The 17,225-nt window shown below is 41.6% G+C and overlaps 1 protein-coding gene across 2 annotated transcripts in view; it reads left to right on the top strand.

Moving 5' to 3' along the window:
- Positions 1-1,192: 1,192 nt before the first annotated feature.
- The window catches only part of DECR2 (2,4-dienoyl-CoA reductase 2), a 2,028,638-nt gene continuing 2,012,605 nt past the window's right edge, over positions 1,193-17,225 (top strand). The window contains exon 1 of one of the 2 annotated variants that reach the window (XM_044089812.1): positions 1,193-1,358. In XM_044089812.1, coding sequence (XP_043945747.1) covers positions 1,249-1,358 — 110 coding nt within the window. In that variant the 5' untranslated portion in view covers positions 1,193-1,248. The remainder of the gene's footprint in view (positions 1,359-17,225) is intronic. The other variant, XM_044089813.1, reaches the window with a different exon arrangement.

Here is a 17,225-nt window from a genome sequence, read left to right on the forward strand (position 1 = left end):
ATTACAAGTAAGTATAAGTTTACATGGCAAACGAGATTGGGGAATTGCTCATCATGAGATAGGTATTCAGCCACGAGCCAAGTGAAAGGTCTCTAGCTTTAGTATTCAGCTGAGTCAGAGCCAAGTGAAAGGTCTCTAGCTTTAGTATTCAGCTGAGTCAGAGCCGAGGATCGGCTCCAAACCCAACCAGTAAGAATGAAGGCGAGATAGGACAACATAACATTTAAAGTTTTGGAATGGCCCAGCCAGAGCCCAGACCCTAAATCCAATAGAAAATCTGTGGGGTGACCTGAAGAGGGCTGTGCACAAGAGATACCCTCTGACAGATTTTGGAGGGCTTTTGCAAGGAAGAGTGGGCAAATATTGCAAAGTCAAAATGCGCCATGCTGATAGACTGCTACCCAAGAAGACTGAATGCTGTAATTAAATCAAAAGGTGCTTCAACAAAGTATTAGTTTGAGTGTGCACACTTATGCAACCAGCTTATTGTACGTTTTGACTGAATGCTGTAATTAAATCAAAAGGTGCTTCAACAAAGTATTAGTTTGAGTGTGCACACTTATGCAACCAGCTTATTGTACGTTTTTTATTTTTCATATTTTTTCCCATAACAGATTTGTTTTTCAATTGAATTGTACAGGTTATAGGTCACATTAAAGGTGGGAAAAATTGTGAAATTATTTATTGTGGTCTAATTTTTTTTATATCACAAAAACTTGGCATTTTAACAGGGGTGTGTACACTTTTTATATCCACTGTAGTTCTGTTACAATCTCAAAAGGCTGCATTGATCTTTATATTTGTAGGAGTAGCATTTCTGTATCCTTGTAATTAGAAAGTGTCATGACTCCAGATAAATGGTTAGGAGATGGACATAACTGTGGAGAAACAAAATTATACTGTTTAGTATAAGGTGTGCAATTCAGAGTAACTTAGCACTTAGAATGTAGGAGGTCTGTCTGAAAACACAACAGCAGGCATTTTGTTGCAGGCAAAAAAAAAAAAAAAAAAAAGAAATCTGGTTTCTGCATAGTTGTTTTTCAAAGCCAGTGTAAATGTGTATTGCAAACAGTTCTGTCCTGTAACATTCTCTATCAGGTCAGTGCTGAACTTTGATCCTTCCCTGTAGTGTGATTAAACTGTAATTGAACCTTGAACAGAGTGGCTGTGAGACTTTGGTGGTAGCATTACAGTTGGTGACAGTGTGCTGAGTCTTTTCTATTTGTTTCTTAGTTCACAGGTTTCAGCATGTCTCAGTGTATGCTCTCAGCTAGTGCAGCTAGCCATTTGAATGAAGATGTGGAAACTGATGATTGCTTAACTTCCTATACTTACCTGTTCAGTCCTGACATCTTAAAGTAAGTCCAGATATCTGCTAATGTGTTTTGTACAGGTTTTCATTGTCTAACTGCCTGTTTCATGCAATTTACTAATATGTCCATAGCTTTTGTTGTGGGTAGTCAAAAACTGGTTGCAACCAGCCACCTTCTTCCTTTCTTTTGATCCTTCCGCTACAGTTGTATCACTTAGCTTTGGGGCAGTATGTATAGATGAAATGAGTAGTAGGTCTAAGCATGCTAACTAGTTCTTCATTTAATTAACCTTTTAGTTATACATAAGTACATAATATTTTGATGACAAAAACCAGTGGATATCACCAAAGAATGTGTTATGTTTATGGATTCTTGGTTACTGACTGCACATTAAATGCATCGTTCAGTGCAACTTTCCTATTTGAATCTGGAGTAAATGCAGAAGTTTCCTTTAACTTTTGTAGCCTTTAATTTTGTTTTAGTTGGCCTTTCTTTACCAGGTAATTTGCAGTCACATCATCTGTCTTTTTCTGGAATAATTTGGAAACTACAATTCCATTAGATACCTTGTCAGCTCTTGTAGTGCTTAAGGGAAGGTAGTAAGAATCAAACGGAAGTCTACAAAATATACTTTGTGCTTAGTGTATTACTTAAAACCAGTACATCATATTGCCAGTAATTTATGGATTTATTTAAATGAATCATTTATAGGGGTGTCTATTAACTAAGTAGGCCAAACAGTCCTTTCCTATGACTTTTAGATAATGGTGATGATAAAAAAGTAGGCCTGATGTGACAAGTTCTACCCAGTGGTTAAGCACATCTGAATACATTTTCTGATGTTTAATTCTTCCATCTCACTATGGACTGGCACATGTTTTTTGTTATTTGCATGTCCTCTACATATTTCATTATGACTTCTTGAGCACTTCTTGTTACCCAGTAGTTGTGTATAACTGTGTATGAGTGCATGAAGGTACTAACAGAAGAATGCAGTTGAGTAACCAGCTATCTCATCTCCTGACTATTGCAGCTTGTTAGGGAACAGCTGCCCCTCCTGTACCTTTGTCACACCTTTTTTTGCTCTGTTCCAAACAATTTCTAATCATTTCAATGTCTTTTAATGTCTTACTTCTGCCTTTCATAATACATTCTAGGAATCTACTAACCTGCCTGTGAAGTAGCATTTTCTCATGTTTAACTGGACATTTCCCTCCTGGACTGCCTCTCTTCTCCTGTTTGTAGCAGTATACTTTTTGCCAGTCACTTCTGTGTTGCTGCAGGTACCACATATTCTGCATCAGCATTTATTGGAATGCACTGATTTTGGGCTGGGAATATCAAATCCCATTTTTAAATGGAGTTTGTATGGTAATTGTCACTGTTTAATTTGTGATGAGATTTTGATCATGGTTGATGTTGAAATTTAAAACCTAATTTTGGTGTTTTTTTTTTTTCAAGTAAGGGGGCAAGGGGCAAAAGGAACTTGTGGGTTTTGGCTTTGTGATTTTTTTGTTGATGTTTGTGTTTCCTTACTCATGGTTTCTATTTGTCTGGTTGAGATTTACTGACATAAATTTTTACATCTCAGCCATTTTGGGCTCCTCATCTATTTTCAAAGCATTTTGACTGATTTTATGGCCATTTTCCCCTTCACACCTGCCAATCATAAAGTAATTTGGGATAGATTCCTGTCCCAGAGACTTCCCATACTCTGGAATAAACTGCCTATCTATATCAATCAAAGCTCCTCATTAGCACTCTTCAAGAAAAATCTTGATGACTGGATGGGAAATAGGAAATTCACCCCGGGGATCACCTCTGTGGCTATGTTCGACAGTGGCACAGGAAAAAAATTTTCTTGGGTGGCAAAAGCCAAGGTACCTATTTGACTGGGCTTGTATAGGCCCCAGGGCCAATAGCCTAGTACCTACCTATGAACCTATAATTTCTTGTGGCTGCTGTTATTCATTTTTTCCACTTCATAGTGCAACAGCATGGCTGTAGATCATCCAGCAGACCACGGAGGGTTTTTCATTTTCATTTCTAGCAGTCTACTATAAATAACTGCAAGGTCTTACGCCACCGCTTCACAGCACATCCACCCTTATCACTCACTTCAAGTAATGCTAGCCTATAAACCCCATCACTCCTTGATGGCAGAGACATTTATCCGTCTTCAGTATCCTCCAGCTAATATAGATGGAATACATGACCCAGGACACGCGCACACAGCCCTCCCCACTATGAGAAGTGAGCATGTTCCACCTCTTCATTCCTTTCCCTCTTGACCCAGCTTCTCCAGCACCTGGATTGCTAGTCAGTCCCTAGACATTTGTGACATAGTCAAAATTGTAATCTCTGTATGCCATGTAGTTAGCTAGTCTTTTGGCCTGACTTTTTTTTAAACACCTTATCAAACTGTATTGACAAGTTCACGTTTACAAACATTTTACTTCACATACATTGCAATATATCGTATAACCTAAGCAACATTACATAAATTATTCAACTCCTACCCCTTTTTTAAACAAACAAGAAACATATTTTATTAAACCATAATTTATGACATAGGCAAGTATGCATTTATATAAATGAAAACAAACCACACCGATACTGCAATGCATCACAAACCATAATGACATACTCCCAGTTGCAAATATTGAAAATGATTGGGTAGATTATAAGTGATTTATAGTCAAACATAACATACCTCATTTAAGTCCTGCCTTCTTTTAAATCTCATTCCTCCCCTGTATGTTGTAAATTGTAAATTGTTGCTATCTTTTGTGTAATCTTTATGTTGGAACTTTTCTCCCCAGGACTCCATTGAAAACGGGCTCTTCTGGCCTAATGGACTATCCTGGTTAACCAACTGCAAATAAATAAATAAATAAAAGTATGTATTGTTCCTATAATTCCCATTTTCCTATATAGTTTGCTGCTACCCTTTTCCTAAAGATTATATAGTTTGCTGCTACCCTTTTCCTAAAGATATCCGTTCCAGTTATTTATTTCCGTTACTGTATTCACACAACTTCTAGTATAGTTGGTTTAAATTTTGATTTCCATTTTCTAGTAATTGCTTTTTTGACAGCCACCATAATTAGACACAACAAGGCCTTATTAGGCAATTCAGATTCTGTACCATAGCTCAAAGGAATCCTTTCCCTGTTCACACCAGTCTGCCCATCCAGCATCTTCAACAGTGCTTCCCACAGGGAATCCTTAAAGTCCACCAACTCACCGCACTGCCAGAAAATATGTTCCTAACTACCTCTTTCCTCTGTGTCACACCTCCAGCATTTGCAGTCTACCTGAGGAAAAATTCTCTGGAGTCTACTTGGGGTATTAAAATATCTGTGTAAACATTTCCAAGCAAAAATCCTAAGTCTTCTAGATTTTGTTGCATATTTGGGAGAAGTACATATATTCTCCCATTGCTTCTTTGTGACTTGTTTATCCAGTCTCTCTTCCTAATCCTTTCTAACCTCTTCAGATTGATTCTTACAGTTATCATGCAATATTCTATATGCTCTACTAATTATTCGTTTTTTAATGGGAGCTGCTGTTCTAGAGTCTACTAAAAAGTCTGCCAGTGCTGGTCTTTCATTTAGGACCCCCCTATTTCTTTCTGTTTGTACTCCTGATATCAATCCTTGATATGGAAGGCAGTCTCTAGCCTGCAGTCCAAGAAAATTATTTGTATCTTCCCATTCTGTCATCTTTGCCTGTCTAGTTATTTGCTCCCAATTCCTTGGTTCCTTTCCCAGTTTTTTCTAATAAGTTCAGCCCCCTCTTGTCTGTATGATTGTTGTTATTCTCCTTAAAAGCCTGCATCCAAAATCCCAGTCTCTCCTTGTTTCTTGAGCTTCTCCCCTGTTTCATCATCATCCTGTCCACTTTGAATTATATTTTTCTATTTGTGCTATGTATAGGAGACTTAACTGTAGCTCTGAAATATACCTTCAAGTCCGGTAATCCCAATCCTCCCTCTTCTATTGAAGAATCTGCAATATTGTAGCATTTGTCAGTCCCTCTAAATAATTCTTGTTACTTCTTAACCATAGCTCCCTTTCTATTATTTCCACCCTATTTTTAAACCCCACCTTAATTTTATCCCACCCTCTAGCTATATTTTCAGAAGTAATGTCAACCATCTTGAATAGCTCCTAAATAATCTGTACTACCCTTTCCTTAGATTCCTCTCTTTTCAACAGATAGGTGGAAAAAGTGTCATTGTCTCATTTTTAGTTCATTACCCTGTGTTTTTATTTTAGTTGTTAGCCTGACGCCCAACCTTCAATGAAGGCACACCCATTCACGCATGTCTTTTGAACGCCACCCGACCGCGGGGAGGACATGCAAACTCGCCACAGAAGGCTGGAGTGCATGTCACTGTAATCCTCCTCCTCCTCCCTTGCCAGTAGCCCCTTAGCACTACAAATCTGCCATTATTATCGTTTTATCCTCTTCTATCAATATTGAAATTTCTCTTGAAATTAATATAAGCACTCCTCCTGTTTTCCTTTGTCCCAGATATTCCGCTGAATAACCATCCTCATAACCTTTGTTTATCAAATTCACATGTTCAGTTCTTTCCAAGTGTTGTCTCCTGTAACATAACTATTTGTACTGTACATTTTTTAATATAGTTTACTATTCTTTGTGTATTTATATGTGAGACCATTGACATTTAAGGACATTACAGAAAGCATCATTGTAATAAAACTGTATTATTCCCACCTTTTATGTATAACAGCTTTTTTGTTAAATGTCTAATTCCACCTTTTGTGTTACATGCCTATACTGTTTGGCAGGTTGAACTTCTCTATAGTTCTTTCTTATCATATCCATTTGAGCCTATGTCACATCTTACAAAACTTTTTGTTTTATTGAAAGCCTCAAACTTTTTGTTTTATTGACAGCCCTCAAAGAAAAAGAAAAAAAACAAACCCCAAATACCCCCTAAAACCTATGGATTTTAATACTAACACACAAAAACTATGTACATCTTCTTCTATTATTGAAGTGTTACCCTCCTAATAGGAACAGATGTCCCCAACTGACAGCCACACTCAATAGACTTGACTTAAACTAAAAGAAAGGTTATCGACACTAAGATGCACAGTATGCTTATACTAAGTGCTAACGGGTTTTGTCATGTCTTTATAGCTCTCACAGCTGATAAATCCCCAAATGCTTTGAGAACAATATCACCAAGCTAGTTTCTCTTTTTTTCCCACAGCTACTCACTCTCCACCAGACTGTAACCAATTTCTGTTTATCAGATCGTCTCCATGGAGACATGAGGGCCAGATACAGAATTGCTACTAAGCATAAAGTTAATTGCTAGAAAAAGCCTCATAATATTCAGTATTATTTTTCATTTACTTGTTTTCTCTTAAAAGTTGTTACTAAATCAATCTAAGGTCCTTATTCCAGCCATTCCCCCATACAAGAATGAGAAAAAGCACATTAATTTTGATATTTGTCATGCTCTTTTAACCAGGCTCTTTTTTTTTTTTTTTTATTATACATTGCAGTGCGTACATTTCCTAAAACTGAACAAGAGGAAAGAGAGATGGCAGGAAAGAAATGGAAAAAAGAGCATCATCAACTATTTACAATCCCCATCACACTTAAAAAATAACTGAGAAAACTTTATAGCATGCAAAGAAAACCGTATACCACAAAAATATTAGTATTAAAACATGTTTTATTTACTTACAATTAATTTTCTCCCCTTTCTCTCCATTCGCAAAGCATTTTTCTAAACATTAATGACATGAGATGGGGCATATACTTTAGAGTATCCCATAAGTTTATCACATTCTGAGAACTGCCACTATTTCCAGATTTTCTTGTTCTGTCATGTTTCACAAATATAATTATTGCATTGTAATCCCATATTAAGTTACTGGTTTTATAACTGTTCGTCTCCATTTTCCAAATCCTGTCTCTGCTTCATTTCCACTGTACCCTTGATTCTTCTAATCAACTCTCATGCCCCCTTTCTTCTGTCCAACATTTTCCATTGAAACATTGGAAAATGTTTCACAGGTGCAGCCTGTCTGTAGTCTTTATTACCAGAAGAACAAGAAACAGAATCTCCTTCTGTTTCACAGCTCACTTTTTGTTGGACAAACGTTTGTATTTCCTTCTAAGCATGTACTTCATCAAAAAATAATTTTGTCCTTCCAGGGAAGAATACGTTGAAAACAGCTGGGTACAACAGTTTGAATCTCACACCTGCATCTTGGCACTCCCTGGATAGTGGAATAAATGTACTCCTCTTCTGCCTGGTGTTCGAGTAATCGTTCTCCACAAACACTCTGCTGTCGCCTACTTTTAGTATTTTGTCCTTCTGCCACAGTTTTGTCAAAATCAACTCCTTCTGCTGGTAGGATTGCATCTTTACTGTTAAAGGTCTGGGTTGCTTTCTCCCAGCCAGGTTTGGAGCATACACATAATGTGCCCTTTCAACTAACAACTCATGCTGTGGAATACCAGTCCAGTTGCTTATTTGTGCTTTTATAAAATAAATGCAGCCTGTTCCTTCTAGCTTCACTGGTATAGCTGAAAATGTCAGGTTTTCCTTAGGCGATCTGGCCTCTTTCTGAGCAGTCTTGTATTCATCCAGACTTGTCTTTAGTTCAGCCTCTGATTTTTGCAGCTTTATCACCTTATGTGAATATCTGTTTAAAGCTTCTTCCATTTTTTTCCAGTCTTTTGTTTGTGTTAATAAACTCCCATCAATGTTTTGTTTATTTTAACCAGGTCTGTGTGCATTTGTCTTGTATCTTCCTGCAGGTTACTGGAAGTTATGTCTGGAGGTTGCATTGCTTTTTGCTGAACAGCTGCAGAAGGTTTCCCAGTCAGTGTTTCTTCCTCGCTTTTTGTAGCTGATTTTTTTCTAAGTTCTCTGTATTTCTTTTTTCCTAGCATTCAGGATATACACTTGCTAGCCAGTTACTGAAATGTACCCGTAAACACAAAAGTCTACTGGCCTTCTCTGTTGAGTTTCTGTTTTCACAATTGAGAGAGCTAGAGTTAACCTGTTACTCAGTGTGCAACCATTTTGGAAGTCCAGTGTTTTGGCCGTCCTGACTTTGGTGGGATACTGTCTCTGACTTCACACTTCAGTTTAGGTCCATTGCAGAAATGGTGTTCTTTATATTGATCACTGCTGCAGTAACCTAATCCAACCATCCATCCATCCTCAACCCCTTTTTCCAATTTTTGCACATGGGGTTGGGGTGTCACTTCAGCAGTGACAATCATCTTGAGCCAAGGTTTACACCACCGGGTGGCTAGCCCTGCCGCTGTAGTTCATTCATACCACTCACTTGCACATACACTCTCACCTATGGCCAATTTAGAGTGTCTAATCCACCTACTGCATGTCTTTGGAATGTGACATACAGACTCCACCCAGAAGGCACCCCAGCTGAGAATCGAACAGGAGCACCTCTTGCTGTGAGGCAACAACGCTAACTGCTGCACCACAGCGGCCACCCCAAGCTACATAGGTTATATCCTGTAAGAGATATAACATTCTTCCAACTTCTAAAGTTTCAGGGCACCTTCCACATGCTCAAATTGTTGGTCAGCTTTAGCTGAGCTGACTAAAAAAACAGGCTTAGGGGCCAAGCCCTTTAGTGTTTTCCCGTTGCTGACAAGAGTGCTAAGAATAAATGGTCGAGCTAATGCTTTCCATTGCTGGATAGTTTCCTTCGGGAGACCTTCCATAGTACTTTTAGAGTTTTAAACCAAGTTTTTTTTTTTTTTTTTTGTGAAAAAAATACTACAATTAAATCTACAGAAAAGTACTTCTCTTGACAATCTTGTTTCTTTTGGGAGTGCACTTTTTTAAGTTTTGTGGTAAAATTTGTTAAACTTTTTCTTCAGAGAAACTGTTTATTTTACTTTTTGAAAGTGGGGAAAGTGCTTTCTGCTGTGTTTTTTTTTCTGGAGGAAAAGTGGCTTTTTTTTTTTTTTTTTTGCTACTTCTCTTTTACTGACTACTGTTGCTAGTCTTCCATGGGAAACGGGCACCATTTTTGACTCGACCATGGAACAAACTCACTGTCCCTTGGTCAGACCTTCTTCTTGCCACAAAAAGAAAAAGTAAAAAAAAAAAAAAAAAATTACCTAGACAGCCTTTGCCATCACAATAAGCTGGTAATTTGTCATAGCTGCAGGGGGTTGTCTGCTGTGGCCAAAGCTGATTTCTAAGACCACTCATCTTTTTCCTTGGTTACCTCTAGTGGTGTTCATGCAGCCACCATGTACCAGTGATTGGCCACATCCTCTGTGCCTTTGGGGCCCTCTCATTGTGCAAGGGATAGACACTGTTGTCATTCATTGGAGAAGGGACAGGAAGTGGCCCCCTGCTTAGCCAGAATGTTGTCTTTCACTGGGGAAGCTGTTTCTGGCAGTACTGGGTCTGTTTTCCCTAACTTTCCATTCAACAAGAGACAGAAAACTAAACACTTAACTTTTCTGTATTAGCTTCTCTGGGGCAGGAGTATTTCATTGGGCTTGATTCAGTGTCTTGTACAGGCTATTTGACCCATCTTGTAAGGTGGTTTCTGGCAAAAGGAAAAGGGGTTTTCCTTTTTTTGACGAGATTCAAGATGTGGAATCTATTGGGGAATGTGGAAAAAAGAGAGAAACTTTTTTTTTTTGCTCTGGTTTCTGATTCAGATTTTGAGGATAATATGATATGTGAATCTCCCAGTGAAGGATTCATTTTCTCTGAGATTCTTAAAAAAAAACTAAGAAAAAAAATCACATTACTGCAGACACAAACGACAAACCGGGAACTGCAGGGTTCACACAGAAAGAAGTTAGTCCATCTTGTTCACTTCACTTTATTAACTTAAGCTCTTTTTGTCCCACCAAATTGCGGGACTTCTTCAGATAAAAAACATTTAAAATTCAGTCATAAAATAATGACAACCACTATTCACCTGCTCGCATCTACCAATACTAAGTACAAACCAATTAACCAGTTAATTAGTAGAACTTCTTAAAGATAAAAACATAGACATATGCTCAACCTTTACTATAAAAGTATATACGTAAAAAAATATGTACAGATGTGTGTATATGTACCTAAATACTACATCAGTCAGTCACACATAATAAAATGATACACACAAAAAATATATGCCCGGTTTTTTTTAAACTGTTTGAATTTATATTTTGAAATTTAAAAAACACCTATTAAAACTTCCCCTGTGGCATAAACTTAACTAACCTTAAAGAACAAATACAAAATACACCTGAAAGAATTCATTCACTCTATGATGATACAGTCTATTATATATAAAAAAGGCACATAGAAAAATATAACTGCCAGGTACATACAATAATAAATGTTAAGTTGTCTATCTCGCCTTCGTTCTTGCTGGTTGGGATCGGAGCCGATCCTCGGCTCCAACTCTTGCCATCTTCTGTAGCTCGAGAGCTGTTTACTGTCTCGAGGCTACCCCTTATCCCATGATGCCTAGCGATAGCTACCCAGATCTTGTTTGCTGCTTCAGCTGCGAGGTGTCGTTTTTCTGGCTCAGGCTCATATAAAGTTTCTTTCATACAACTTCTTACTCTAGATATATATTTTGTTCAGGGTTTATTGTTAACTTTTAGTCTTGTTTTTCGTGTTAGCTAGTGTTTAATTGTAGTATTCCTTCCCTTCCTTGTAGAACTCATTTAACTTGGAGAGTTCCCCCACCCCACCCATATCCTCTTCTTGTCAAGTTAGCCGTTTAGGTTAGAGGCTTTCCTTCTACCTTTCTTTCATAGGCTAGCTGTTTAAGTTAGAGGCTTTCCTATCTAAAAAAAAAACCTTTAGCTTTAGTCTGGTAGTATAGTGTTTTTTGTGCAGACTGTATATTGCTTTGATAGCTATTGTTGTATTTGTTGTTTCCTTTTTTTCAGGATGTCAAAGGAATCCAAAGTGTCTGGATTCAAGAAGTGTGACTCATGCTGTCAGAAAATGTCTCTGACAGATGGGCACACTTCTTGCGTCTATTGTTTAGGCGCCATGCACCTGCAGGACTCTTGTTCTATCTGCCATGCATTTAGTCCAAGAGTCCTGCAGGAGCGTAAGAATAAGCTTATTCTTAGGGGTCTTTTAAAGCCCCAGGATTCACTGGCCAAGACCTCTCAGCCTGTGAAATCCCCTAAATCTACCAAGCCGTTGGCTCAAAGTTCGGAGCCATCCTTGGTTCAGACTCTACCTTTTACTTCGGTTTCGGCTGGCACCGATAAGACTATCTTTCCGTCGGCTCCATCAGAAACTTTGGAGCCTTTGCGGAGCCACAAGAGGCTGAGGTCCCCTTCATTGGAATCGATACATTCGGCTCCTCGGTCTCCCCTGCTTCAGAGCGAGCGCAGTCACAGATCTTCTCACTCCTCTCGATCCTCTAGGCTGTCGGATCATGATATGTAGAGAGTGGTCAGTAGGTTGCTAAAGTCGCAGGCACTTGCCAAGATGTTGTCCAGCCCTCCTCAACAGGTGTCTGCTCCGTCCACTTCTATCGATGTTCGTCCTCCGACTCCATTGAGTTCGGAGCCGGAGTTCATTGGGGTTCGAGTAGTGGAACCGTCGGCTCCGATAACTCTATCTCCTTCGGTTCCATCGTCGGCTCCGATCCCCTTGGTGGTGCCATCAATCGAGGGATCTGGGCGCCGGGGCTCCCTCGTCGGCTCCAAGGGGGCGAGTGGCATCGGACCCTTATCTGACCCCGTTCTCCCTCTCGGAGCTTCAGTGCAGGTGAGCTTGGCTCCCACATCGGCCTCGGAGCTGTCTCCCTCTGCGGAGAAGGATTCTGATTTCCTCGGAAATGGAGCTTTCTCTACAATGGGGCAGGGATGCCTTTGATGTCATGAGGAGTGTGCTGGCTACTGAGTCAGCTCCAGTATCGGCCCCACCGGCTCCGTCCCCTGTAGTGCCTGTGCCAACCTCTGCTCTTCCTCCTCCAGACCCCAAGCGTGGGGAACCGGTGCCCCAGGGCACACCATTGGGTGTTTCCTCTTCTTCTGAGGCCTCCCCTGACCATGCAGAGGAGCCCCCTCGTAAGAAGAAGTGCAAGAGGAAGCACATTGACTCCCATGAGTCTGTCACTTCTGATACAGACTTGGATGAATCGGAAGGGTCCCCGAGATCCCCCTCTGAAGATGTTTCCTTCCCTTCTCGGACATCCTAGAAATGCTTTAAGCAGAGCGGGAACTGGAATCCCCTAGCCCCTACCGAGGATGTCTGTATTCCTGGATGTGTTCGGTTCCCGACCTTCCACCTCCTGGGTTTCTCCGCCTTTCAATCCACTTATGGCCGTGGTGGCTCGAAAGGCTTGGTCAGCTCCGGATACAGTGGAACCAACTCCGAGGAGACCTGGCAAGTTCATCACAGCACCCCATGATAAGCAGTTCCTTACCAAAGGTGTTCCTGTTGATGCCATGGTGGTAGCAGCAGCCACCAAAAAAGAGTTAGCGGAGACCTCTTTGTCTGCCCATCCTCCTAACAAGGAGTCTAGGACCATGGACAGATACGGGAAGCGAATGTTCACTTCAGCGACCTTTTCTATGAGGTCACTGAACTACTTATGCCATTTTACCCGGCTTCAGAGGGATCTCCTTAAAGAGCTCAGAGATACCCATCAAGATCCATCAGCTGAGGGGGCTCAAGCTAAAGTAGCTTCCCAGCTGGCGATACTTAATTCTGTAGTCAACTCCTCCATGAGGCTCATTTCCTATGCAGCCGATGGTGCGAGTAGAGCCGCAGGTACTGGTGTGGACCTTAGGAGGCATGCATGGATGCGGTTGTGTAATTTTGTGGAACCCTTTCGAGTGTCATTCACCAACACCCCCTTTGATGGTTCCTTTCTTTTTGGACCACAGGTGAAAGACACTTTGACTAGGTGTGAGCAAGAAGGCAAGACTCTCTCTGCCGTGGGAGTCCGTTTTTCCACTCCTTCTAGACCATACCCCAAGGGTCAGAAGAGTGGCAAAATGTGGTTCTGGAAATCCCAGGGAGCCTCACCTGACACACATAGCGATTTTACTCCAGGGGCAGAGGGGGAAACAATAACAACAGACGCCGCCCTCGTGGCAGAGGGGGTCTGCAGAACCAGGGCAACAGAGAATCCTTCTCTGATAAGCCCTTTCAGCATCCCTGAAGGGTTGCCCGGCTACCCGCCTCTGAAGGCAGTCGGGGGAAGACTTTCACTGTACCCAAAAGCCTGGTAAAATTTAACGCAAGACAAATGGGTACGGTCCATTATATCCGGAAGTTACAAAATTCCCTTCTGTCAACCCCCCTTACCGTCAAGGAAATCCCTTCCAGATGTTCCACCCAATCTGAATGACCAAGCAGTAATAGAAGTTTCAAAACTGCTAGAAAGAAAAGAGTCATCCAGGAAGTCCCGACAGACCAGCACGGATCCGGAACTTACTCACGGTTCTTTTTGGTACCAGAAAAGACAGGGGACTGGAGACAGATTCTGGATCTCGGCAGACTAAACAGGTCCGTTCAAAGAACAAAGTTTTGGATGGTCACGCTACAGTCCATTCTACCCTTTCTGGGTCAGGACAATTGGATGTGCTCAATAGATCTTCAGGATGCGCACTACCATATCAAAATGGACAGGTGCTCCAGGAGATTTCTTCACTTCTGGCTGGGAGCCAGTCATTACCAGTTCAGAGCTCTGCCCTTTGGTCTCACTACAGCCCCCAGGGTGTTCACCAAATGTATGGCAGTGGTCACGGCTCACCTGAGACATCGAGGATTCCAGGTGTTTACATATCTAGACGACTGGCTCCTCACTGCTACTACCAGGCATCAACTTCTGCAAGCCAGGGACTACACAATCACAATCCATCTCACAGCTAGGCATTACAATAAACTTCGAAAAATCTGCCTTGTTGCCCTGTCAATCTATCACCTATATAAGAGCAGACTTCGATACAAGGAACATGTCCGCAAGGCTACCGCCAGAAAGGATGTCTGCAATTCGCCAGCAAGTACAAGTTCTAATGCAGAGCAAAAGAATCCAAGTCAGGTTCGTCCTTTAAACTCTGGGTTCCATGGCAGCAACAGTTCTTCTAATCCCACTGGCCCGCTTTCACACGAGGATCCTTCAGTGGCTTCTGTTCACACAGTGGTCTTTCCAACAGCTGCCCATGTCTCACATGATCATGATTACAGAAGCATGCAAAAGGCAACTTTCCTGGTGGATGGTATCCCCACTAGTGACTCAGGGCAGACCCTTCTTTCAGCCCCCTCCGGTTGCTACAATGACCACAGACGCCTCCCTGATAGGATGGGGGGGGGGCATTATCAGGGCAGGAAAGTCCAAGGCACTTGGCAGCCTAACAAGTACCATCTGCACATAAACGTCCTAGAAATGAGAGCCGTGCTCCTAGCATTGCAAGCCCTTCAGGACTCTCTCCCTTCTGGGACCATTGCAATTCAAACGGACAACATGTCAGTGGTGTGGTACATCAACAAGCAGGGCGGAACCAGGTCCTACCCCCTGTGTAGAGAAGCACTCGGACTCTGGCAGTGGGTGATTTCCTCCCATCCTTTTCTGATTGCGACGCACATCCCTGGGAGGTCCAGTGTCATAGCGCACAGGCTCAGCAGAGCTAGCCTCATGACTGGTCTCTGAATCAGGAAGTTGCGGATCTTATCTTCCGCAAATGGGGACAGCCTTGCTGCGATCTTTTTGCCACCCCCTTCAACAGCAAATGCAGCAACTACTTCTCCCTTCTTCTGCTTCCAGGTCACTCACCCAGAGACGCTCTAGTCCACGATTGGCCTCAGGGACTTCTTTATGCCTTTCCTCCATTTCCCCTGATTCCAAAACTCGTACAGAAAGCAATATCGTTGGGTAGCAAAATGATCCTCATTGCCCCCTACTGGCCTCAACAGATATGGTTCCCATTCCTGCACCATTACCTTCTCGATCAGCCCTGGACTCTGCATCTGATTCCAGACCTACTGGTTCATCAGTCAGGCGGGTTGCATCAATCCCTCCAAACTCTCCAGCTCACAGTTTGGTTGCTCCACTTCTAACCTTAGCCAGGCTTCCCAACATTTCCCCGGCTGTATGTGAGATTATTGTCTCCTCTCACAAGTCCACAACCAGAAAAACTTATGCTAGTAAATGGAAATGTTTTTCTTGTTGGGCAGAGGCTAGGAACGTAGATCCCTTTTCAGCCCCAGTCCACGAAATTCTGGAATTCCTAGCACAACTTTTTCATTCCGGGTCCACTTCTGCTACAATCAAGGTTCAATTAGCGGCCATTTCTAACTTTCATGTTGGTTTGTCAAATTCAAACATTATGTCTCATAAGCTCTGTAAAGCCTTTTTGAGAGGGACCACTCTCCTTAGGCATCCAGTGAGAGATCCCCCTCCTCCTTGGGACCTTAATTTGGTACTAACTTCTTAACTCTGCCCCCTTTTGAACCAGCAGCGTCCTGCTCCATTAAGCTTCTGTCTTGGAAGACACTCTTTCTGGTAGCTATTACTTCAGCCAGATGCATCTCTGAACTTCATGCACTATGTGTTTGTCCTCCATACTTGGTTTTTCATAATGACAGGTTTGCTCTAAGGACTAATCCTTCGTTTCTTCTGAAAGTCTGCTCGGAATTTAATTTAAACCAATCTATAGACCTTCCCGTGTTTTTCCCTAACCACATCAACAAGGCAGAGTACAAATTACACCAATTGGACGTTCACAGACAATTGCGTATTTACCTGCACAGGACTAAGGAAATAAGGCAGTCGGACCAACTGTTCCTTTCCTATGCTCTAGGCAAACAAGGTCTCCCAGTTTCCAAGGTGACTTTATCCAGGTGGTTATCTCACATTATTACTTTCATTTATCAATTAAGGAACAAAGAGTTAACCTATCAAACCAAAAGGTCATTCTACTAGGGCCTTGGCCACCTCTGTAGCCTTCCAATCTAGGTTGCCCATGGATTCTATCTGTGCAGCTGCTACATGGACAAATCCTCATACATTTATTTCTCATTACAAGCTAGATATGGTCTCCAGGAGCAGAGCTGACTTTGGTTCCACTGTTCTAAAGAGTCTGTTCCAATGAGCCACCCAGGATTGTAGGTGCTAGGGACGCTGTCCCAACCAGCAAGAACGAAGGTGAGATAGACAACTTAACATAAAGAAGTTATGTACCTACCATAACATTCCATGTTAGTTGTCTTCATCTCGCCTTCTTTCTTGCGTCCCACCCTCTGTCCCCCTGTCCTATTGGACCGAGAGGAGTTCTGGTTCACTTGCTGAGTGTTCTCTGGTTTGTTTCCTCTACTGACTTAGAGAGTATGACAGGTATACTCAATCTATTTGTTTGGACAGGTCCATTCTCTGGCTATGTCTGGGGTTAGCTATTTCAAACGAGATCTGGGTAGCTATTGCTAGGCATCATGGGATAAGGGGTAGCCTTGAGCCAGTAAACAGCTCTCGAGCTATAGAAGATGGCTGAGTCATCCTCGGCTCCGATCTCAACCAGCAAGAAAGAAGGCGAGATGAAGACAACTAACATGGAACGTTATGGTAGGTACATAACTTCTTTTTACTATCTCATTAAACTTTTTAATTTTAAGCTACAGGCAAGAGAATAGATTTCATTTAAGCCTGGAAACTGGCAAGCATTAGTATTTTCACGTGTGGGTAGTTTTCACACATATGTTTATACGCACATTAATACATATTTTGTTACGTATATACTTTTATAGTCATTTGTGTTTGCAGTCTCTAAGACTCTACAGAATGAGCTAGTAGTTTCAATGGGAGATAACTGAGGTTTCTCAGTGTCTTAGAAAATACTGTGACTTGCTACAACTGGAATTTTCAGAACCTTATCCATCCCCCAGTGCAGTCA

Source organism: Protopterus annectens, chromosome 12.part0 (genome assembly GCF_019279795.1).
Source record: "Protopterus annectens isolate FY-2018-M chromosome 12.part0, PAN1.0, whole genome shotgun sequence".
NCBI classification, from domain to species: Eukaryota; Metazoa; Chordata; order Ceratodontiformes; family Protopteridae; genus Protopterus; species Protopterus annectens.